This window comes from Calidris pugnax, unplaced genomic scaffold, assembly GCF_001431845.1.
Source record: "Calidris pugnax isolate Ruff unplaced genomic scaffold, ASM143184v1 scaffold211, whole genome shotgun sequence".
NCBI classification, from domain to species: Eukaryota; Metazoa; Chordata; class Aves; order Charadriiformes; family Scolopacidae; genus Calidris; species Calidris pugnax.
In genome coordinates this window covers 4,049,523-4,073,506 of record NW_015091083.1, presented here as the reverse complement: position 1 = coordinate 4,073,506, position 23,984 = coordinate 4,049,523, and the positions used below count along the sequence as shown (strand labels likewise).

Here is a 23,984-nt window from a genome sequence, read left to right as displayed (position 1 = left end):
CCCCTCCGTCTCCGGGATCGGCGAGGCGGGCTGAAACGCCGCCGAGACAGCGGGGCGGCCGGGCCCGCCGCCGGCCCCCGAGCCGGCCGTCCCGGGGCCGCCCCCCGCCGCCCGGGTCGGTGGTGCCGCCGCCGCCGCCCGGTGCAACGGTCGCGACCGGGAGAGATGGAGCCGCCAAGCAGAAGGGCTCACCCTCGCCAAGGTAGCTCCCCGGGCACTGTGAGAGCTCCCTGTCTACTACTAATATACGTCTCTGTATAATAACCTAGCTGCAGGAATTGCAACGTGCCTCCTGAAATAATACAAGCTAAACGAGTAAAACCTTTTATTTAACTTCTTTTAAAAAATAAAAATCGCACCTGTGAATGAGTACTGGCCTGGGTGGAAGCGTTCAGCTGCGTTCTGCAACTTTTCCTTCCCAGGTGTCGGTCTTTTGCCAACGCTGGTTGCTCAGCGTTACTGTCAAATTCCTTCATCTCCGGGTCCGCGCTGCCAGTTCGCTGCTGCAGTCTGCAACCTCCTTCTTTCTCTTCTCCTTCCCCAGCTTCTCTCCCCTTCCAATACATCCTAGCTTGCCTCTGATTCCCCATAAGCAGGTGTGACCTTGTTTCCCTTTTTCGTCTTAAACAGAAATGTTTCCCAGTCTTTCTGTGATAAGAGCCGTTACCCTTGTTTTTTTAGATTGTGTATGACTTCTGTACGTAAACACCTCCATACCAATGTGTAGTAAGGCTTCAGTTTCTCGTACGCTTGTTTCTGCCATCTCTTTCATTCCTAAATCCTTGCTGGTTTGACCTGTGTGAATTTAGGTCTTTGTCCAGGAAAACTTCGTTCCTACAAAATAGCACTCGAATAGGTTAACAGACTGAAATCTGCAGGAATTATGGATGTATATGGTGATTAATTGTGAAAATTATGGTTGCAAGACACTGTTTTTTTTTTTCCAAGTTCATCAGAGCAAGATGCCTGCCCTCTCCTTTGCCTCAAATCTAAGCCTGGTTATCTTAAATGATTAATGAAACATAGTATCACTGTGCTACTCTTACCACCTCCTTGCTGCTACTATTGCATGTTACTTTTAAGCCCTTGGCATGCTACGTGCTGTTTGAAAATCTTTGTACACAGTGGTTGTTTTCTGGGGAAGGAATTAAAAAAATGCGACAAAACTTTAAAAGCTGATTGGTTGCCTTCAAATGTTTTCCTTCTTTTTCTAAAAGTGTCTCTAATCTGTGGGTTGTTGAAATGCACATCAACTTGGCACAGTCTTCGTGGTTGCCAAGTATGAGCCAGTTGGATCTCAAGGAAATGTAACTCACTGCAATCAGTCCCGTGGCGACTTTTATTTCACCGAGAAGCAAACATCTTTTGGTGAGTCATGGGGCATTGTTCCCTACAAACTAGCTGTCAGGAAGTGGACTCTGACAAAGCTGATGGGACTCTATAAAAACAGTTTTCCCCTACACCCAGTGCTGTTTTCACGTTCTTTGTGAATCATCAGATCGAGTCCTCTCAAATTCCCAATGAAGGCAGAATTAGCTACAATTCAGGGTGCGGTACTGTGGTACTTGCCTCTTTTCTTCTGTTTCTTCTGATAGTTCTAGTTCTTTCCTGCAGCCATGTATTTCACTGCTATTTCACTGTATTTCACCATGTATTTCCTTCCCATCCTGGTCAAGGCTTTTATTGTGCTTCCAAGTCTGTTTCTGGTGCATATGTCTTCTGTGTGGCCTTCGTGCACTGACCTCATTGAAAAGAGTGTCTAGCCTTTCCCCTTGTGTAAGCCATTTTTTCTGTGCCCCTCCAGTTATCTATGGCTCCCAAATCATCCTGAAAACCTCTGTGTACACCTGTGGAATGCTCAGCCTCAGGATGTGGCTGTACCTGCATCCACATGACTTTAAAGAGCAATGCCACTGTCTGGGGGGGATGCTCCAAAGCTAGCACCTGCATCACAGACTCAAAAAGATAGCCAGCTTTCACCTTTTTAGCATAGCTTCTGCTAGAAACAAGGTTTATGCCATCCCTTAATATGTGTACACACATACATCTTGGTATTTGTTCCTTAAATAATATTTTATTGCTATTTCCCAGTTCCAACCAAGTGTGATGTAAGAACAGCTCCAAGGTATTTACGTTCTCGCAAATTTCATAGAAACAAACCAGCAGGAAAAAGTAAGTCTAGAGTCAGACACTTGCCGCTTTTCTCCAGTTTTTAGGTTAGTGACTGAGTGATACCACCATTATGTGACTGGCTCTATTTGGCAGTAAGATGTTTCGTGTAAGTGGAGTTGTAAAGAGAAAAGGAGCGTTTTCTGGGTGAAAGCCCCTGAACTAGCATCTCCCTCAAAACTTCAAAGAAGATAAATAACTCTGATTTGATACATCACATTTTGAACATGGAAACAGAAAATCTTAGTATAGTTCAGTGTAAACACTTATTCAACCAAGGAATAAAGTTCTGAAAGAGATCTGAGTTCCTGAGTTGTGCTGGTCACAAAGCGCTTTGTTTTTACGTCTCTGCATCTCTGCACAGCTCCTGTCTTTGTTCTGCCAGGCACACATTTGCGCAAATGCATCAAGTACAGAAGGGCTATGATCTCAGCTACTGTCTTTAGATCTATTTTATTTTGACAAAATTAGCCAACAGTTTCAAGACTTATTGAATGTCATCATATAGGCATAATTCCCTTGAAACGAAACAAAAGTGATGATCACTCATCCTGACTCAGAATAATGTATTTCTTGATGTGGCTGGTAGGGCAAATCCCAGATCATTTGTAGCAATGGCAAGATAATGTTTTTTTTATTTGATTTCTTTTAACTGTTAGTCCTTGTCAACTGTAATGGGGTTTCATGGTACAGCTATGACCTGTCCTGGCAAACCTGTTCTACCATGTACACAGGTGCAATGATATCCTTAGAAAGACGGTCCCTTTACAACTGCATCACACGTGTCCTCTTAAATACTGTGGGCTAAGTGTGAATCCTGGTAATTCAGGCATGTGAAAGGAAAAAGCCACGTGGGTAACAGGAAAAATTCTTGAGCTCCAGAGATGTTAACAGAGGGTGTGACTGGCGTTACATGAAGACAAAGGTATTGAGGCACCTTAGATCAACAGGAATAAATATCAGGTTTGTAAGTATCTCTTTCAAGTCTGGCTGAAAACCTCCCTGCTGTCTTTGGAGCTTAGGCAGTGGAATACTTGTATTCGTCAAGGAAAATATCTCTTTAGGTAGTACTTACTGACAGTCTGTAATGTCTCAGCTTTCTCAGTCTTCATTTGACCGCAATTCTGTGAAATTTAAAAATATCAGGTGCTATTTTGATCATATGGGTCTGCTCTGCAAATAACTGAATGATAGGATTTGTGCCTTTAATTAATATTGATTAAATAAAAGTACTCTGAAATGACACAAGAAAAAAGTGAAAAGTGTTTAAAACTCAGTGTTTAAATTTCAGAACTCAGCCTCATATTGATTAGTGATGGGCCCCAAACTACACATCCTTGAATTTTCCTAAAGTTTTGGTCTGAAATGTAATTCCGCTGCCTGTAGCTGATATTGGCATATGCATTTAGGAAGGTAGAATTTTCTTACAACAATTCCTCTATGACTAGCAGTATTGTCAGCATCACCTTAAATACGTTTTTGTTCTTTTGTTTGAAAATTTATTTTTCTTGCTTGTTCTCTACTGTTTGACTGTTTAGGGCATAATAGTCAGAGTTTTGAAGAAACAGTGTCTTTTTAAATGCAGGGCAAGCAGTAAACATGCTGTCTGTTAGATATTGCTGTTGGATTCACTGCTTCAACTTATTGTTGAAGTGTGAATCTCTTGCTTATCATGGTATGTCCTTGTATAGCAAATAAATTGAATCACAAGAGGTACTTCTTGTACTAACAAAAAATGACTCATGGAGTTGTGAGCCCTGGAGTAATTAACTTCAGCTATCTGAAGTGGCCCCACCTCAACATTGAAATAAAGACGGTAGATCTGACACGGAAGTGCAGTCTCGTTGATACCACGTCAGGTTAATAAGCAATCTTTGATAGGTCGCTTTGTCTGTGCACACTGCTTAATTGTATTCCAAGAAAAAAAGCATTGATGTTAGAGATGATGTGGACTCACTCGTTTCCCTTCAGAACTGATTTTTCATGTCTCTGCTGGTACAAGCATCTTTTCTATGTTACACTTAAACAGAAGACACGGGCTTGATATGAAGTCCTTCATATCAAGAGATTTCAAGGGAATTTCTGCTTTGACTGTAATAGGCTGAGGATTAAGTGGTAATCTGAGCAGATGCACGAAATCACAGAATAAATTGAAGGAGATAGCAAGAACCATGAGATTGTAATTTGCTTGGAATTCAGATACCAAGCTGTGGCTTGCTTGTTTTGTTCTTGATTGGTGTTTGTTTAGTGGTGTTAAAAGGAAAAATAAGTGCTGTTATAGTTGTGCTATGCAGAAAGCTTTTTCAGAAATGTGACAGTAATACTTGGGAGCATAAGACAAATGAGAGGCCCGTGTGCGTTAGCTTGTGCTGGAGGACGTACTGTTATACTTAGTAGATATAGTGCCTGGCACCAGGAAATCCTAGAAACGCTTTACATAGGGCTACATGCTGCTTCTCTTGCAATTGATGATGACAATAATAAAATAATAAATGGAATATTTCAGTTGGAAGGGACCTACAGTGATCATCTAGTCCAACTGTCTGACCACTTCAGGACTGACCAAAAGTGAAAGCATGTTATTAAGGGCGTTGTCCAAATGCCTCTTAAATGCTGACAGGCTTGGGGCACCGACCACCTCTCTAGAAAGCCTGCTCCACTGTTTGACCACCCTCTCAATAAAGAAATGGTTCCTCATGTCCAGTCTAAACCTCCCCTGGTGCAGCTTTGAACCATTCCCATGAGTCCTATCACTGGATACCAGGGAGAAGAGCTCAGCACCTCCTTCTCCACATTTCCTTCTCAGGAAGCTGCAGAGAGCGGTGAGGTCACCCCTCAGCCTCCTTTTCTTCCAACTAGTCCAAAGTCCTCAGCTGTTCCTCATAGGATATGCCTTCCAGTCCTTCCACCAGCTTTTTTGCCCTCCTCTGGATGTGTTTGAGTACCCTGACATCCTTCTTAAATTGTGGGGCCCAGATCTGCAGACAGTACTCAATACAACCAGAGTTCTCGCGAATTCTGAAGCTGGTTACGTAGCTTCTGCTGAGTAAACAGTGTAGTCATCAAGGCCTTAATCCATGACTCCCAAACAACATACAGCACATGTTGTTGAGCACGTGGTTATCCTTCTCTTCGTGTGTTGGACTGATTTGGAAGAGCTGTGTTCTCTGCCACAGGTTTGCTCTGTGATGTTGAAGGAGCACGTACAATCAGAGGTTTAAAATGGGACCAGTGGTGTCAGGTGCTTCACGTGTTGTTGAGTGTCGTACCATCTGTCCGAGGCTGCATTTGAAAGATAGATGCTGCTGAGAGCATCAGTGTTTCCATCTGTGACAGGGGGATGCTAACATCTCATCTCATAGAGTACACCCAATGTGTGGGGCAACTGCGTTGTAGGTACCAGGAGGGTGTCATGGGTGAGATGGAGTAAGCCACCCATATTGGATCTAGATAATTGGGTTTATTTAAAAAACAGTAAGAATGGAGCTTTTACCCTACAAGATTATCTCCCACTGGCTCACCTGCTCACTCCACTGGACTGACACGACAGCAATAAAATTCAAGCTGTGAAAAAGGTGTAGAGTTACTTTTGGCTGTGTTTTCTCTTCACCTTACATAGAAATGATATGTAATTTAAAGCACTGCATACTTTTCTTTTGTTTTCCTGCCATTATAATGAGGCAATCCTCGCAGAAATACACACATTGCCTCTGATTGAGGAGTAGTTTAAGAGATGTAACAGCTGGTCTTTATCCAAGCTAAGTACCCTGTTGTCAGTACAGCCTGAAGAAGTTCAGAGGAGGCGAAGGTGGAAAGCATAGAGGCACTGGCATATCCGCTGCATTTTCGATTCAGTTAAATGGAAAGGCAGGGTCATGTGAGGAATTATGCCCCTGCCTTAAAGATTCTGTGATAAAATAAAAGAACCAGTCTTTGGAGCTGTCAGTTCTTCCCCAGGCTGTGCATTTCCTTTAGCTCAGCTGACTGATTCTTCTTAATGCAGAAGTCTCTTTGCATGAGCGCTCTTGAGTCTCTGTGAGAACGTGGTAGTGGTTATATGAATGGCAGATGACAGTGGTTGACAAATGTTGGTGATGTTTCTTATGTAAGTCAGCAGAAATGGTCCATAACTGCAGTGGGTAAGCAGAGGCTTTGTGTGAAGTATATATATAGCTAATAATGCTAGCTCAGTAAACAACAGAGAAGCACCTGGGTTAATTTAGATCTCCAGATAAAGAGAGCACCCAAGGAAAATTTTTTTTGTTACCTTGTCTTTTAAGTCCACAGGAGTCAGGGTAGAAATCTTGGCTCCGTGACAGCATTGCCCTTGGCTTCACCAAAGCCTATGATTTTCCCTTGTATTCTCAGATTATAGACCTGCCAACTCCATTAGTTGTTCTGTCAGCGGGTGCATGCTGTTGGTGTGAGACACCAATCTACAGAAAATGTCTTCAATCTGAAAAAAAGAAAAAAAAAAATCAAGCTTCTCTGGTTTTGGTTGGTTTTGGTTTTTTGGGTTTTGTTTGTTTGTTTTAATAGACAAGCATCAAATTCCTGTCTTGGAGAACTTTTCCCCATCTCCTTGCATCCTTGTTCCCTAGTTACTATTTTTTTTAAGACACTTTCAGTGTAGAATTAATTTCTTTACCCAGGCTTTTCCAAAGTCCAACCCCAGGTATGACTACTGCTGCTCTGAAGCACTTCAGTTGGAAGGCAATGCCATTGGCACTGAGTTCTTGGTCCAGAACTAAAGGCTCTCGTCTAGAAAAATGGTGCCATTGGGGAGATCACCAAAATGATTGTTCCCTGCCCTGAGAGAAGCTCATGGATAAGCGTAGAATCAATGAATTAATAATTAGGGAGACAAAGAAGAAGGAAGAAAGAGAATGATGGTAAAGCAGTGAGAGGTGGTTACTTCAGGGAGGTGAGGGAGCAGGAGCGTGTCCCTGGTGTTGCCTGGCAGTGGCCTGCACCTAAGATGTGTGAGGCAGTCATAGCTGTGCCACCTCCAGCTGTCCGCAATATGGCTGGCTTGCATCACTGCCCATCAGCCCAGACCTCACTGCCCACATCCCTGTTTTGCCTGCAACACTGTGTACCTTCTCCAGTGCTGTAGAAGACGGGTAGGAACATCTGTACATTTGCAAATTACCCCTTCTTCAGACATGCCCTTGGAGGCATCCCTTGTCATGATGCTTGTACACCATAACCACCTGATGGCAGTTACCTAGGGGCTACCAGCAACACTACAGCTATTCTTGCCTTTAGCATTACTTTATTTCTCCCCTCAGCTATTTACTTGTCCAGAAAACAATTGTGAGAATACATAATGATGGAGGAGGGCTGTGGTACTGTCATTCTGGTCTGCAGAGCAAAGCAGCATTTGGTATCTGATGAAAGAGCTGAAGGTGTTTATAAAAAACATTTTTGTAAGTAATTATATGAACACATTTAATCCCAGTACTTTAAATGTCACACCCTTTTATTTTTTTCTTTTTTTTTTTTTTAAAGCCTGGCTGGTGTTGAATAGTTGCAATTAGTCAATGCTGAGGAATTTTTCTGGCTGTTAACAGGCTGTTTCGGTGCTGCACGTGTAATTGTTTTCTATAGTGTGCCCTTCCCATGTCATGTATCACTCTGGTATTTGTGAAGTGCTTTTAGGTTATTGCTACTAGCAGGTTACACCTTAGTTTGGGGATTTGCAAATAGATGCTTTTTTCAGTTAAGCACCTATACCAGCAGCTAACCCACATCTTGGGTTGCTCAACATCTTTAGTCTTGCTCAAATCAGATCCGACATTTTTCAGGGTTTGGTTTTGTGTGTGGGTTGGGTTTTCTTGATTTTTTTTTTTTCTTCTTTTAATGTTAACTGGTAAAATTGAAATATGTTTTTTTCTTGTTGAATGGGACAGAGCATAATGACTACCTTGGCCTGATCTTTCAGATGCTCAGCTTGCAGGTAGGACACCTGCATCATTAAGCTGTGCCTAATGATTAGGTTCTGCATAATGATTCATTATTTACACAGAGTGAAATTGTACCAGAAAGAGAGACCAAGAACTTGACTGTGCCAAGTCTGTGACACCCCTGCCAGTGCCTCCAAGCCCAGTACTTAGGACAACTTGAATGCTTGGTGTGGGTGTTCCTTTTCTGAAAAGTCCTTTCACAGCAGTTCCAAACCAGATTCTTTGGGGAGTAGCAATTACATGGACAGTCCCTTTATAGCAATGTTATTCTAATTCAGAATTATAGTATAGTTAGAAATATGATCTTTCCCAGAAGATGGAAATTTTTATTCCCATGCATCCCCAAGCTGCATTTTGTTTGCTTCTAAGAGAGCAGCTTCCACCCTGTGGCCAGCCTGTGATATCAACCTGCACTAACGCTTGGTAGACTTCTACCTGAGCGCTTTCATCCTTTTCCTCCCAGTCCTGACCTCACATGTAATCCTTCCCAAACCCACATCATGTCCATCTCTCAGATTCCTCCTTAAAACTCTTTTGCTGAAATGTCTATGGAAATTTGACCGTGGTTAGGCAGCTGCTGCTCTGCCTGTGGCTTTTCATGCTGACTAATACTGCCTCATTTCTCCTATGTGTGTCCCCTCTGTCTGTATCCATACTCTGCCTCTTCTGTCCTGCCTCGGCAGTAACCTCAGTGGATTGGGGATGCCAGTGCTCCTCTACATGAGCTACGTGCAGCATGGTGGAGGGCTGGTTCACAGCTAGGACCTGAATCTCTGCCGAGTAGTAAGAGTATGTAACACAGTCATAATGGTCTTCTTGAAAGAAAAATTTTTATACTGCTGCTCTGTTTCCTATCTAAGGGTTTCATAGCTCTTTGTCAGAGCTCAGACTTGGCTTTATAATTTATAATCCCTGTAACCCTACTAGGGTGGCAACTTCTGTCTCCTAAACCATTAGTGGTCTGGTACATTACTGGCTGTTCAAGGATGCAGACAATTAGTGAGCAGCAAGGCCAGTCTGTCCAGAGGATCACTTACGTACAGTAGGTTAATCGGTGGGGTAATGTAGTCATTTAACTCCATGGTCTACGCCGGGTTTGCAGAAAGACTTTTCCTTTGCAGTGCCTACAGACTGCCAGGTAATCTAAGATCATCCAACTGTTTTTCTTACAGATGTAATTCAATCTGTATTTGAACACAGAAATGTTAGGCTAAAGAAGGGGCCATTCAAATGCTTTCCACCACTACAACAGAAATGATAGTTGGCCTGAAGAGTGGGAAAAATACTGTTCCATTCTTCGCTGAAACTGAGAATAGGCTGCTTTGTATGGGAAAGAAGGGAATGGCAGGTCAGATGCTGTGGGAACATTTGGAATATTTTGCTGAAGCTGCAGTTTCCTTTTAAAATATGGAAAAATGTAAAACCAAATTTGGTCTAAAGGGAATTATGCTCAAGTGGCAATCTAGGATTTATATATTTAAAATACGTTGTGATAATAACTGACAGAAAGTTTTATGTGGAATGCTGCATTTCTGACTGTTAGTTTGATTCTTTCATTGCTGCCTCCAGGTTGTGGCTGGCTGTGCTCACCAGGGTAGCTGCTGGGCTCCTTTGCTTTCTAGGCTAGTCATCCAAAGGGACCACTTCTTGCTGTGTTTTAGAAGTTGCCGTGTGTAGCTGTTGTTAGCCATATATACTCTGCTTCCTCAGTTCTAGTAGTTTCACTCTTTTTTTTAAATTATTTTTTAAACAGGACTATGGCAAATTTACAGTAACTATGGGTTTTACCACAGGAGAGAGAGAACAGGGAAAAAGCGCATTAAGGGGTTAATTTATAGACATTTTAAACTCTACTGTTCAAACAGCAACACAATCCTAAAACAACCCTGATTTGACTTTCATATAAATGGAGCATTCTCCAGTTTGCATTCCCCTAGGCATCATATAGTTTATTCTGTAGGCTGATGTCTTTTGAGATGTTCTTAACTTTTCTAAGGATTATTCCTGTTTGCAAAAGGCTAACAAGACAGTTGGAAAATAGCTGGTATATCAGTTCCCTCTCTTAGAAGTACTGGTGGCATTACTAACTCCTGAGATGTTCCTCCTCTTCTGTCCCTTGGATTTTTTCATGATAGATGGCAAAATTGTGTGTTCAGTTGGCTGCATCGGGTCACTACTGCACGTGGGAGTCACAGCCTAGCTAAGGCTACTGGTCTGCAGTGAATCCTCTGTATTAGCAGCTTCACAGGGTTAGCTTGATCAACAGTTTCCATTACATTGCTGTCCTTCCACCTAGATTTTCATCCCATCTCTGTTCCTCTCTTCAGTTTTTCCCCATGCTGTTCGCTTAAGCTGCCTGATTCTGAAATGGGTGAAGAGGTTCATAGTTTTATTCCTGTTTGTATCCATAAATTCTAATTTGGAAATAGAATTTGAACTAACTTTTTCCCCCACGTTTTGTTTTCACTGATTTCTTCACCTTCCTCCTTACTTTTATTGTAATCCTAGAAATGCTGCTCAGCGTAGTACAAGTTGTGATACACAGCAATTGTAAAACTTGAGAGAGATTGTTGGCCGTATGGACTGGCTTTAGATTTACACAAGCCTGAGTATAAGTGGGATCTGGTTTGTTTCTGGAGTGTATTAACTAGATTTACACCATTAGGGTGATGCAAATGGCAGTGGGTGGGTAGACCAAACCAGTGGGTTTCATTGTATGTCTAACAGCAGATGTACCCAGCAGGATCATAATTAATTAAGGGAGAATGCTGCCTTATATTTTCCAATAGTTTGGAGGAATCAGGAATGGAGACTTAATCATGTGTTCCATTTTTAGAGAGAGCTAACGCCTACAAAGTGTATTCCATTCAGCCAGATTGTGCAGCAGTGGTATTGCCCAAAAATATCGGCTAACCTCTTTTTCACATTGCACAGTTGTAACTGAGAACAGAATCTAGATTAGTGTGCCAGTCTGTGAAGGGAATCTCCTGCTAGAGAGCTGACAGGAAAAAAGAAGTGGAAGATATGCTGGGTAGAAAGGAAAATTTTAACGTTAGAGGTTGAGCTAATGATTTCTGAAAAACTCAGTTCTGACACGTACCTGTCTGCAATTCTACTTCTTGTTAGTTTTCATGCTGCATATTCTGGACTAATTCCTGTTCAGCAAACGTCTGTCAGGCATTATAATTTCGAGCATTAATCCTTACAGGAATTAACCAGCTTGTTAGTTGATGACCCGAACTAGATAGTTTCTGGGGATTATTGCTATTTAAATCTTACCTACCTTTCAAACAGTGGCAGCATGCCGTGCTGGTTTTCTTTTTTCTCTTTTTTTTTTTTTTTTTCTTCTGGGCTGATACATCTTTAGATTATCATCCCCTTTTTCACTCCTACCACGCCGTAGGAGGCAGAGAGGAAATCCCGTGCTGCCTCTGACATGTGTAAGGAGGAAGCCGCCGGTTTCTCTTCGCGCCAGCCTTGCTCGTGCCGCCAGCCCTGCTGAGCCGCTGTCCTCACGCCCAGCGCAGGCCCGGCTGAACTGCGCTTGCCGTCCTGAAAACCCATCACGGGACTTCCATGAAATTGCCATAGACTTGTACCTGCTCTTTTTTTTCCAGAATTGCCAGGATTTTGGTAAGGTTTTTGCAAAGTTTGTTACTTTTATTTGATAATGCAGCAAGATGGTCATGACTATGAAGTGTGTCTATACGTTTTGGCTCCTAATAATTTTTGGAACTCATTTTCTGCTTTCCATTAAATTTGTCAGAGAGATAGAGGCATCAAAGATATTATGTTCCTTAAAATTTCAAGGATTTGAATTACAATGAAAAGGAAATAGAAATTGGTGGCCTGCTGGGGGAGGGCTCCAGCAGCACCCGGCTGGTTGCTGGTGACACACACAGATCAGCACATCCGCGCGCTTCTCTCCAGAGAGAGCCCCCGCCTTGTCTCCTGCTTGGTGCCTGTGCTGCAGGGGGGTGGGAGGATCCAAGGGCGAAGGCCCTGGGTGACAAAATAAGGCCTGATAAACTGTTTTGTGAGCAGCTGGCCAGCATGGGGAACTCCTTCATGTAAGGCAGGAAAAAAGAAGTAAAAATATCCCTGCCATGGTGCTCACCACAAGGGTTGGAGATAAGGGGCAGTTGGTGAAAATAGGGAGAGCGTCTGTTGGGAGTGTTGCTGGCACTCAACACGTGATATCAGCTTTCACAGCCCCAAAATGTTCACCGAATTGGCACTGTTGAGATCCTGTCCCTGAAGTTTGTTAAGTAGTGTGGGTTTAAGGTTCCTTATGTGACTATTGAAACATGACCTGGGTGCATGCAGGAAGTTAAAAAGTGATTAAAGAAATTCAATATTATTTTTTTTTAAATAGGGAGTATAGGTTGTGCAAGCATTGTTGTTTATGTTGTGCTCATTGAGCCCAAACATTGTCACTGGAGACTCCGTTGGGCTGTGGTTTAGCAGCAGTCCCCTGTCAAAGAATCGGATACATTTTCCTTCAGGAAGTTGATAACCTGCTTCTCCTGTTTTCTGAATCAACCTTTAGCAAGACAGCTACTGAGCCCTGATCTACGAATTCAAAGGGGAAATAGCAGGGGGAAAAATACAGTGACATGAAATGTCTTTAAAATATGACAGTGTTTGTGACTCTGGAGACTACTGAGGAAAGATTATTATTTCTTCTAGATCAAAGTTAAGTTTGTGCCATGATGTATATTACTCCTTGTAGAAGAATTATATATTACTTGGGTTACAAGAATCTTTACACCTTTTCCTTCTTTCAGGTGTTTGAGGATCATTAGTGCTGTGACAAATCTGTCAGATGTTTGTTAAATATGCCAGTGTGTGTGTGTAAATCCTCAGCTGATATAAACCGCTGTTGCTCTAAATGTATCTCTGTGTTAGCTCTCTGGCAGCCAGCAGTGCCAGAGATACATCCCATAATATTTAGGCTGGGATTTTCAAAATTGCTGAGAAAAACTAGACCCTGAGGTCCCATTGGGCTCTAAATAGAGCTGAGGTGCCTGATCTTTTCAGATGTTTGCAGGAAAGAGCGAGCTTTGGTTTTTTTTATAGTATTCCATTTCTGAAAGGTAATTAAAAGTGCGTGATGTAAGAGTGAGAAGAATAAGCATCGGATTTACTCTCATTGCTCAGCACAGTAATTATCTGTGATCACAGCTTTAAATAACTCTCTAGTTGTCCTCACTGGAGGTGGACTGCTGACAAACGTGGCTTACTGCTGGGTCCTGCTGCCACTTTACTCTTTGCTTTAGTTTTTATTAATCTCAGGAGGAGAAGGTTCAAATCACCCTTAGGTTTATAAACTACAGGACTTCAGTCCTCAGTCAGGCTATGAAGACTACTACGAAGGCAGTGCTGCTTCATCTGGGAGGCGTTCTTCATCCCTGTTGTGAAATCCTGGGCTGTCAGAGCACCGGAGCCGTGGCGATGCTGGTCTCTTTACAGAACCGAAAGCGCGGTGGTGCTCCGGCGGCTGCTGGGAGGGCTCTCTGCAGCTGAAAGCAGAGATGCAATCGTGCTCTTCAGCCCACACTGCCTGGCGAGCACGCACGGTGGGAGGGTGACGAGGATGTGGAAACTGCAATAGTTCAGGCAAAAATGAGTCACGAGAAAGCAGCCTGTTTTATTCAATTCCAGAAATGTTCTCAGCTATTCAAAATTAATTTATATCCACTGCTTTGCAGTGGTCTGCTTTGTTTCTCAGCTTGGGGATGAAGTTGCTGACAGTTCCGATAGTGTATTTTGTTAGGAAACAGGCGGGCCTTGTTTGCCTATGGATTTGTCTGAACACAAATCGGTGCCATTTTGCAATATAAAGCCTGGCATTATCAGCTTAATGCAAATACTACTTGAAAGTATGTCCAGAGTGGTGGCTGTTTAGGTCTAGCTTTACCTACTCTGCTGTATGGTTTTGACAGCATTTCAAGTATTTAGCTCTTGCAGTGTCCATTTTTCTCTTTCTTTATATAAACAGATCTTCCTGTTCCATACAAATTAAAATCTGCTAACTTTTCCATGATCGTGTGTTTTGATCCCATGAAAATAACACTTCTTTTAATCAACAACCTCAGTATTTAAAATTAGTATTGTCCTACTTGCTAACGACTTTTTTTTTTTTTTTCAATTCTAATGAGTCTCACTTTCACCACATAAATATCTCATTAGTGTCATTCATGTGATAATGTTTTGAAAGATGGATCTGAGAAAGTTTATGTTTTGGGGAGTTAGTCCTTCAGCTGTTGCTCTAAAGGGGACAAAAGATACTGTCCCTTTGGGTATACTTGTTACATACTTGCAAGTGACTTTTTCTAACAAACATTTCTAGAAAATACTTGACTTAATGGCTTATTAGTTTAAAAGCTGTGTGCTTAGCACTCCCAGGTTGCACACAATTGCTCACTCTGAGGCAGAGGCATTTGACTGATGGTCAAATAAGATTTTAACACTGGTTTTGTAAGGGGGGCGGGGAGGGGAAGTTGTATGCCTAGACCCAAAAACCCCCTAGATCCAAATGCAGAAACACTGACGTGGAAGAGGAAAGGGTGCATACTTGGAGACAGATTGGCATCCTGTAGCCCTGAGCACCCACGTTACAATTGTAGGCCTCTTCAGGACATGAGATTCTTGCAGAAATCAAGTTGTCCCACCTCTGGCATGAATCCTTGCTTGGAAGAATGCCTCTCTCACACTGAGTCCCCAGGGAATGGGAGAGCTCCTTGTTCAAGGTGTGTCACCAACAGCCTGGTTGGTTCAGTGCAATGAATCCTCTCTCCTGGTGTGAGAGACACTTCTGAGTGTTGGCATGTTTGCAGACCCAGTGCTGAGGCCACGTGCTCTAGCAGGGCTGGAGGATCTCTGAGTGTCTCTGGCTTCAAGGGGTGGGCGGAGGACTTGGGTGGTGGAATCACCACAGCTTAGACAGAGCACTTCAAATGCAGCTGTGGTCTATAACGGCTCTTTCTTCCATCCACCACTCCGTGTCCCCAAGTACAGACTGATGCTTTGCTTTCATTGCTGACCTCCTTCTGACATGTCATCTGTAATCTCTTTGGGACACAGGTATTATCCTTTTAACTGTAGGTCACTTGTGCTCACCACGGGATGCTGTGAAAGCACAATCTTTGTATGTGGCTTAACTCATTGGGGTCCTCATGATGAAAATGGTCCCCCAGGAGTTACCCTGGGACAAAGTGCACACAAACGAGAAGAGCCACTGTGCCAGCCAGCCAGGGAAGATGGACTATTTCTTACTACAGTTGTGGTGCCAAAACCAAAATAAAGCAGCGCAGCTGGGGTGTTAAGAATCACAAGGAAGAATTTCTTGGGAATAGTCTACAGAGCAAAACTAATTTGCAGAATATATTTGGCAAATAGTTAGGAATAACCAAACCTTTGAGAAAATACATATACAATATATGACCAGCAAAAGAAGAATGATTTATCAGATACATTATTCACTCTGAATTGTTTGCTGCTCTCTAGCCAAGAGGCAGATACCACAGAGGTTTATTAGTCAGTATATCAGTGCCGTGACTGGCACCCAGTACTGGGGGATCAAACGGTCTGTGGAGGACAAGTGGGAGATAATTAAATACATAAATTCTAGCCTCCAGAGACTGTGAGACTAGTGTTGTTGGCTCACAGTGGTTTTTTATTGCCTGGCTGATAGTAAAACTCTCAGGCAGCTGAGCAAAGCTGAAACCTAGCCTATTTCAGCAGCTGGGGACAAGCTCACAAGATGGAGATAGCTGGTAAGCCTGCAGGTAATTCAGGTGGGCAATTTCTGAAGCAGATTCCTTGGGCCTGAAGAATCTCTGCTGAAGTTGTAGGGCAGAGGTGTTTAACCTGTGATTTTGCACTCTAAAGAGTCTGTGAATGGTAACTAGGAAAAGGAAGCCTCTTGTCATTAAGTTTAAAGTCGCTAAGCAGAGATCTGTATCTCTGTAGAGACACTTGAAAAGTGGTATGTATTAGAAAAGGTTGAAAATCACTCCACGGTATTTAATAACTCAATTATCAATTTAGTTCTTGCCCTTTCAAGTATTTTCTTATTGCCTAGAGGCAAGAAACAAAGTGCCTTTGAACCTGAGGTGTTATCTCTAAAGGGGTCAGAGATAGCCTTACTTCCCCAGAGGGAGTAGGGAGGAGGGGAGGCTGAGGGAATAAATGCTCTAAAGCTTGTTTAAACCTCAATAATGTGGGAATAGAAGATAAAAACCTAAACCAGACAGATATCTAATATAGATACTCTGTCTGCTTGGTGATTAAAAGGAATTCTAGACCAGTACTAAAACCTGCATTTTACTTTTCTAATTGAATCATGGTAGACCAGCCTGTCTTTTAGAGTGACCTGGAAATGCAGAAATGTGTGTGATGAGTGTATGGAGTGGGGAGAGATTTGTAATTAAGAGTCCACACCTGTACTTTCTACTTCCAAATGACTTGAAGAATGAAATATAAAAAATAAAAATGCTGTGGTCAGATCTACTGATTGCCATTCCTGACACCAAAAGGGCTCCAGGCCCCAACTCTGCCTTGCTTGCACATGAAGTTTCCATTCAGATAAAGATATATTTTTAAATTTTAATCCCTTTTTTAAGGAAATGGCTGTTTAGACCTGAGAATTGTATATTTTCCACAGCAGTCTTAAATAGCAAAAAGATACCACATTTGCACTGGCTCTCACCAAAGTCTGAAATTAATCTTTAAACAAACAGTTGAAAAAAAATCAGGCTTTTTTGAGAGTTAGCCTGTGAAGAACACGTCTCTACTTTCTTTTTTTTTTTATCAAATAGATAAAAAATTGTCAGGTGTGATCATGTTCTGGCAGAATGTCTTGCATTAGTCATAGGCTTCCTATGGATTGTTATGTAAGAGAAGGAAAGTGGTTATGATATGCATGAATGCTGTATGTACTCATGATGTTAGCATTCTTTGGTTGAAGGGGATGCTTGTAACTAGGATATGGATGTGTTTATTCAAAAAAAAAATATTTATTCTCTAGCTCGTTAATTAGGGCAAACAACTGCTGACTGTCATAAACATTGACTGCAAGTAACACAGGAAGAGGTTGTGTTGGAAGATGGCCAAAGTGATAGAATTCATTTTTTGAGCCTCTAAAAGATTATGCTGGAAACAACTACACCTTATATTTGAAACCTTGGGGGCTTCTGCACCTACTCAGGCAGTTTAAGTCCACTCTATGTGGGTGCAGCTACTCCGGAGGCTTTCAGTCCCTCAGCTGGTAAAGCATCAGCTACTAGTAATGTGGTTCACAATAGCTCCTCCTGGAGTAAACCAAGAATATTCAGCTTTGGAAAGAAAGCGGTAACTGCTTATCCTCTCTGTGATCTGTGCCAAAGCCTGACCCTCTGCTTCAGTCTGAAGCGATGGGTCAGAGCTCCTAGCTCTGCTCCTTCTCAGAGCTCTCTTTACAATATCCAGGGAAGCTGAAAAGTTATTAAATTATCCCAGATACAATTCCCAGAACCAAAATTGCTTCCACAGTCATGCATTTATATAAAATTTGACACAGTCCAGTGTTTTTTTTTATTTTTTTTTTTCCACATTGAGTACCAGAACCAAATGGAAAGGGTTATGAAAAGTTTGAAGTATTTCAATAATTGGAAAACGGTCTCCTTAATGATGAATCATTTGAATTTCCTGGAGCATTTTTGTACTTTTATTTTTCTAAGAACTGGGTTCTGGAAACTAGTCAAGTAGTACATGAATATGGGAATCTAAGACATATTGAAACCATTTAAAAGCCTATGTTCTATAAATGTAGGGTTTAAAAGAATGCGTAAAATGGGAGTGGTTGTGAGAAACGTTTTAAGAAGGTTTGTTTGGTTTTTTTTTAAAAAAAAAACAGCATAGCTTGGCAGAGAGGAAATAGTACGTTAGGAAACATTGCAAAATAATAGGATAATCCTATCAAAAAGACACTGCACTTACAAAATAACTTTTAAAGCTCTCAGTAGTGCATACAAATATTAGAATCATAGAATCATAGAATCATATGGGGTTGGAAGGGACCTCTGGAGATCATCAAGTCCAACCCCCGCACCGAAGCGGGTCTACCTAGAGCAGGTATTAAATAAGTAAATCTTGCAATACTCTAGTGGGAGTTATTAGATGCACTAGGAAGACTGCTGAAGTAGCTGTACTTAAGGAAGAAGTGCTCAGAGAAATTTGGCCCCGCAAGCACTGGGTGGATCACATGGAGGTTGACCTGTGCCTTTCACTGTGTCAGTCTGCCTTGGAGACCCAGGCATCTCCACGTCCTTCAGTAGCACTGCTACCATGTAGTGGCTCCAAGAGCTGTAATAAAGAGCAGTCAGCTAATTAATTTACCTGCTCTTTCACAGCAACACAGCTCCAAAACCACCGTTGATGCAAGGCTGTCTCTGTATGTGATGTTGATGTGAGACAGGTGTGTGTCACCACAGGAGTTCATCTTTTCCTCTTCCAAAGGTGCAGATTTCCCGTGCGTGGTAACCGAGCCATAGGCAGCCTGGTACGAGCCCTGGACCTGGTACAGCAACTGGGTGAGGGCTGAGGCATCGTGCCCTCTGGGGCACTGGAACCTGTGTGCCTGCCCAGACACTGCCAACCAGTGTTTTGGGGGCAGTGGAGTCTGATTCAGAAAAGGTAGGAAGGCTGGTGTTATGGAAGAGGTTCAGCTAAAGGGTTCTGGAGCTAATCCGTGTTTTACATTTTCCTGTTCCTAAAACATGCTTTTTATAACCTCTGGACATGCTGCAGGAGCTGGCCTGGGTCATTTATGCTCAGCACCCTGAAATGTGCTTCTTCCTTACCTCTACTATGTTATTGCATTTGGACAAATAACTTGGTGTTACTTAGCCTCTCATTATCTATGCCAGAATTTCTTATGCATAGTAACATATGTATAGTAACATTTAGTAACATATGTATAGAGATGCTAAACGCTTTCTGCAGTATAAATAAGCCTTCCATGGTATGAATTAATACGCCAATTCAAGTGTTAATTCAAGACTTAAAATGAAAAGTAGTTTTGAATAGCTACATATATTTGGAAATGACTATGATAAAAATAATTTTGTATAAATTGCTCAGAGGATCGTACCTGTGATTAAGGGGAGGCTTTCCCTGGCACAGTGGGTCCTGGTGATTGAGCCTGTGGCCTGGAATATGGGCTGTCACACCACAGCACAGGTGGCCTACATTGTCTGATGCAGGTTGGTCTGTGAATGATGGATTTGTGCAACTGAAGAGCTCAGGTCTGTTCCAGGAGTTGGTATGTCTCCTTTGTATTTCTTGTGCTGATCAGAGCCCTATATTTCATGTCCAGAAGTATTGCTCAATCATTTAATCCCCGTGATGCAGCAGAAATGGGGTAAATACTGTTGATTCATTAACACTTAGCCAGTAATCGTTTATCCCACCTTTAGGAGTGTTTGCAAAGAAATTACAGATATTGCAAATTTCAGATAGTCAACAGCTGCTCTTCCTCCAAAGAGGAGGCCTGTTGTAATATGACAAGGGGTAATGGCTGTAAACTAAAAGAAGGAAGATTTAGACTAGATATAAGGAACGGTGGTGAAACAGTGACAGAGGTTGCCCAGAGAAGTGAGAGATGCCCCATTCCTGGAAACATTCAAGGTCATGTTGGACAGGGCTCTGAGGAACCTGGTCTAGCTGAAGATGTCCCTCCTCATTGCAGAGGGGTTGGACTAGATGGCCTTCCAACCCAAACTATTCTATTCATGCTAAATTTAATCATCTTTATGGTGCTAGGTATAGGAATTACTTGGTCAAAATCAGTCAATGATGTTATGCAGACAGTTGAAGTAGCAAAGTGTTTCTCTTCCTTTTCAGACCAGTGATCTTGATATTGAACTAACTTTTTTTTTTATGGCTTCCTGCATTAGCTGCTTACATGGAACGCCTGAATGTGGGATGGGGGTCTATGTATCTGTGGGTTTTAGACAGAAAATCCTTGTGCTCAGAGGAGAGCAGTGTGAGGGCAAAGTCTAAGTGGGATTTCCTTCATGTTAGATGACAGTAGGCTTTCCACTGCTTCTTAACCATGTTTGATTGCCATCTACTTTTTGCAAGAAATAGGACTAAGGTCACGTAATGTTCTGTATTGGCTACTCCATGACTGGAATTCTGAAGTCATTTTTAAATATGATATGGATGTTGCCAGAAATAGAAACCTCTCCTAGGGATTGAATGCCACTCCTCATCAGAGTCTATCCAGCAAATGAGTTTTTGTTTCACAATAGCATAACTGGAATTGCCACAATTTATACTTGCACATTCAGAAATTATTTGCCTAGAAACGTATGTATGTAACAAGGAAAATTTAGGGGACAGTTCCTCTATAGCTGCTAGATATAATGAGAAATGTTAAAGTGAAAATGAGTTGATCAGTCAGCTGCAGAGGTGTGTGCTCTTGTCTGAGGGTTGGATTATTGTAGTTCAGAAAAAATGTCATAGTTGGAGAAGGACACAGCTATCTAGCAATCCACTGAGAATAACATTACTCCTTTAGCTGGCTTCACCCTTAGGACTCTTGTGATGCAAGTAAATTATTTTAGCTTTAATTATATATTCTGTCACTTTTTTTTATATTTGAGAGAGGGAGTAGCTTCCCCGTGCCGCACCAGCCTCACTAAATCCAGTACGTCCTGTTCTATAATCTTTTCAAGTTGATGTCACAGTTTTTAAAACTGCCCTCTAGCTCAGAGAGTTACAGCTTTAGATTCTGCCCTGTCTGACATCTCTCACTTAGGGAGGATTTCTCTCTTTCATGCAAATGTAACTCCGCTTGTCTGCACCTGGAGATCTGACTCGTCCTCTGCTGCAGTAATTCTCATGGGTAGCTGTTCTGTCAGTGCTCTGTTCTGGGACCTGTTGAGCATAAAGCCTGCTAAAGGCTGGGAAGCAACAGTTTAGACTGTGTCTGTTGCCAGACATCACTGTTGTGAACATTAATGTTTTATTTGTCTGGTCTAATGTGGAAGAAAATGCCTTGGGAGCTACAAGGGAGGACATCTAATATTGCATTAATCCATTTACCTTATGAACAGGAATATCAGCGGGATGATGGACAGCTTTCTGCCAATGGGCAGGAGAAGGATGGCTCTCCCTTGGAAAGGCTAAGCTGCCGAGAGTTTAAGCAGTTACAAAACACCCCTGGTCCAGCTTTGCCAAGAGCCATGCTCTTGAAGCACTTTCTTCCACATGAATCGTCTCATGGAAACTGAGGGGGCTGCTCTGGAACTGAATTCTGTGCAACAAACTTGGGTTCAGTAATTAAGCCTCAAACTTTGTGCTGCAAAAGTGTTTCTGTGATGAATAACAAAGAGGAAAAGTATTTTAATTTACAGAAGATGCTGACTGCTTGGCTGGCAGTAGTTGTAGGATGTGATCCAAAACCATTTAATGTCAATGGCTGCTCACTTCAGTGGAGCTGACCTACAGGGGGCTTTGTTATGATTCATCCTTATTAGTCAAGATTAGTAAGCAGTGCTTAAGGGCAAGCGTAGGATGGCTCTCCTCTATTGTACAGGCACAAAGGAGGCCATCTGGGCAGCAGAGAGCTTGCATCTAAACAGAGAAGACACAAGAGTACATCAACAGAGCAACCAACCATCATATCCTCCCGCTGATTGGGAAGGGGCAATAAGAGAGAGGAAGGGGAAATTTTAAAGCTTGCAGTATTAAAGTATGTAATAGAAGATGTGGAAAAAAAAAGGAAATCCATGGGTGTTGATACTCCCATGTGATGGCTTGTGAGTAGTTTGTCTTGGCAGTTGCTGGCCAGTTCCCACTGTCTGTGTCCCAGACTCCCTGCATTTGCATTCAGATAACCTGTCTCAGCAGAACAAGTTAACTGAGGGCCTAAGCATCTGATCCGGATCTCACCAGCTTTAAAGGGTGTCTCTACCTCTAAGTTAAGCATGTGCTGAAGTGCTGTGCTAGTCTGATGTCAGATGCTCAGTACGTGAGCCTGGAAAGGGCACAGGGAGAGTGTACTGACTAGGCTCCAGGAAGAGACAGAACGTGTTTGTGATTGCTGTAGTCAATCTGGAATACACCACAAACACCAGATTAATCTCATTTGAAAGCTTTGAATTAAGTCTCTTTACGGTAATGGAGCCTCCCACAGCTCCCCACCTTTTTTTTTTGTTTGTTTGTTTCCTGGTATATTTTCATTTGGAAAAGCTGCGGTGTGAATGAGCTCTCTGTGCTTGACTGAATCGCGATACTGATATGTTTTTTGGTATTATCATTAAAAAGGAAAGCTGCAACATCATTAACTTTTCTCCCTTGTTCCTTTAGATTGCCTTGAATGCATTCCTGTTCAGGTCTTAATCAAAACCTACTTTTTTGTTTCTTATCCTTTCAGCTTCTTGGAATGCAATGACTCAGAAGCTACAGGATGAATTTGACAGTAGCGTGGAGAATGCAGAAGCTTGGATGAAGGCCATCCAAGAGAGGCTGAGGATCAATGACAACACCAAGGGACCTCGATCTGCCCTAGAAGCCAGACTGAGAGAGACTGAGGTAAGGGAGAAGTGACACAGGGGTTCAGAGGTGGCTGTCGCTACAGCCATTGTTACAGCAGTTATTCCTATGAGCTCGGAGTTATCCATTAGGGAAGTGTCAGCTGTCCCTGCTTGCTGGAATATTTTTCCTGTGTGGATGGATTTCCATCAGTATTCTTTCTAATTTTTCCATCTGCAGTATGTTTACAGACGTAGGAAAAGAAGATCTCAATTCGGTATCACAGGCTTACAAGCTTTTCAGATTGATTTGGAAAACTAGCAGCAGGTTTGGCAGGTTAAAATGTTTATACTCTCCTATGAGCATGCTCAAACCTGAAACAATTGAGTCAGTGTTTGCATGTACCAGATAGTGATTTGCAGAAGTCCACCATAAAGTACAAGAGAATCAGATCATGTTAGTGTTCCATCTCCTACAGGACTCTGGCACTGATAGAGAAAGCTTCCAGTGTCCTAGTAATGGGCTGTTCTAGAGTAATCCCCTTGTCCTTTTCCATAAACCCTGATGGTAAAAGGGTTTACAGCTCTCCTTTATAATCTGCCTAATGAAAAGGTAAATGTTTTCATTTTTTTCTGGTCTTACTTAATGTCTTGTATAACTCTTCTCGCAGAGATCCCGTTGCAGATTGTGCCTGTTCTCTTACTGTGATTTCACATTCATTAACTTCAGTTTCATTAGATGTTATCTTGTTCTTGCAATCTCAGAGAATGAAACATTCCTGTATGTCCCATCTCTACCGTTCATGATTAGAAGGAGTGGTGATATTTCTATGATTAACATAGAAACTATTTTGTATTACTTGTATTACCTTCAATTCCAAATAGTCTGCTCTTGAAATTAAATGGCCAAATCTTTCCCATCATTATTTACCCAAAAGTCTTTCTTTTTGTCTGTCTACTCATGTTTGGACTGCCTCTTCTGAAGTTTTAACAACTCCAAAAAGATATTGCACACTTACATGGAGGGTGAGGTAGTTTATATGAGGGTACAGCGATGTCTTCAGCCTTTTTCCTTAACTGTGGATCATTGCATCAGGCTGCATCTTGCCTCTGGCATAATGCAGAGACCGTTCATGGAGTGATGGACGATGGCTAGACTTGCATGTCAGTCATGAAAATCTGAAGTATTTCCTGAAGTATATCTGGACTATATAGATTTATTTTTTGGCCTTAAATTATTTTTACCCTTTTCTTTTGTCTGGGAAACTGTATGTACAGTCTCAAAAAAAAAAAAAAAAAAAAAAAAAAAAAAAAAAAAAAAAAAAAA

General features: G+C 42.0%; 1 protein-coding gene across 5 annotated transcripts in view; it reads left to right on the top strand.

Annotated features, from left to right (window-relative positions):
* Positions 1 to 142: 142 nt before the first annotated feature.
* SYNE3 (spectrin repeat containing, nuclear envelope family member 3) overlaps positions 143 to 23,984 on the top strand; it is a 56,881-nt gene continuing 33,039 nt past the window's right edge. Inside the window, exons 1-3 of one of the 5 annotated variants that reach the window (XM_014957716.1) lie at positions 155 to 1,368; positions 11,753 to 11,768; positions 22,561 to 22,718. In XM_014957716.1, the coding sequence (XP_014813202.1) occupies positions 22,575 to 22,718 (144 nt within the window). In that variant the 5' untranslated portion in view covers positions 155 to 1,368; positions 11,753 to 11,768; positions 22,561 to 22,574. Of the gene's footprint in view, positions 1,369 to 11,559; positions 11,769 to 22,361; positions 22,435 to 22,560; positions 22,719 to 23,984 lie in introns of those variants that run through there. The other 4 variants (XM_014957713.1, XM_014957715.1, XM_014957717.1 and 1 more) reach the window with 4 other exon arrangements.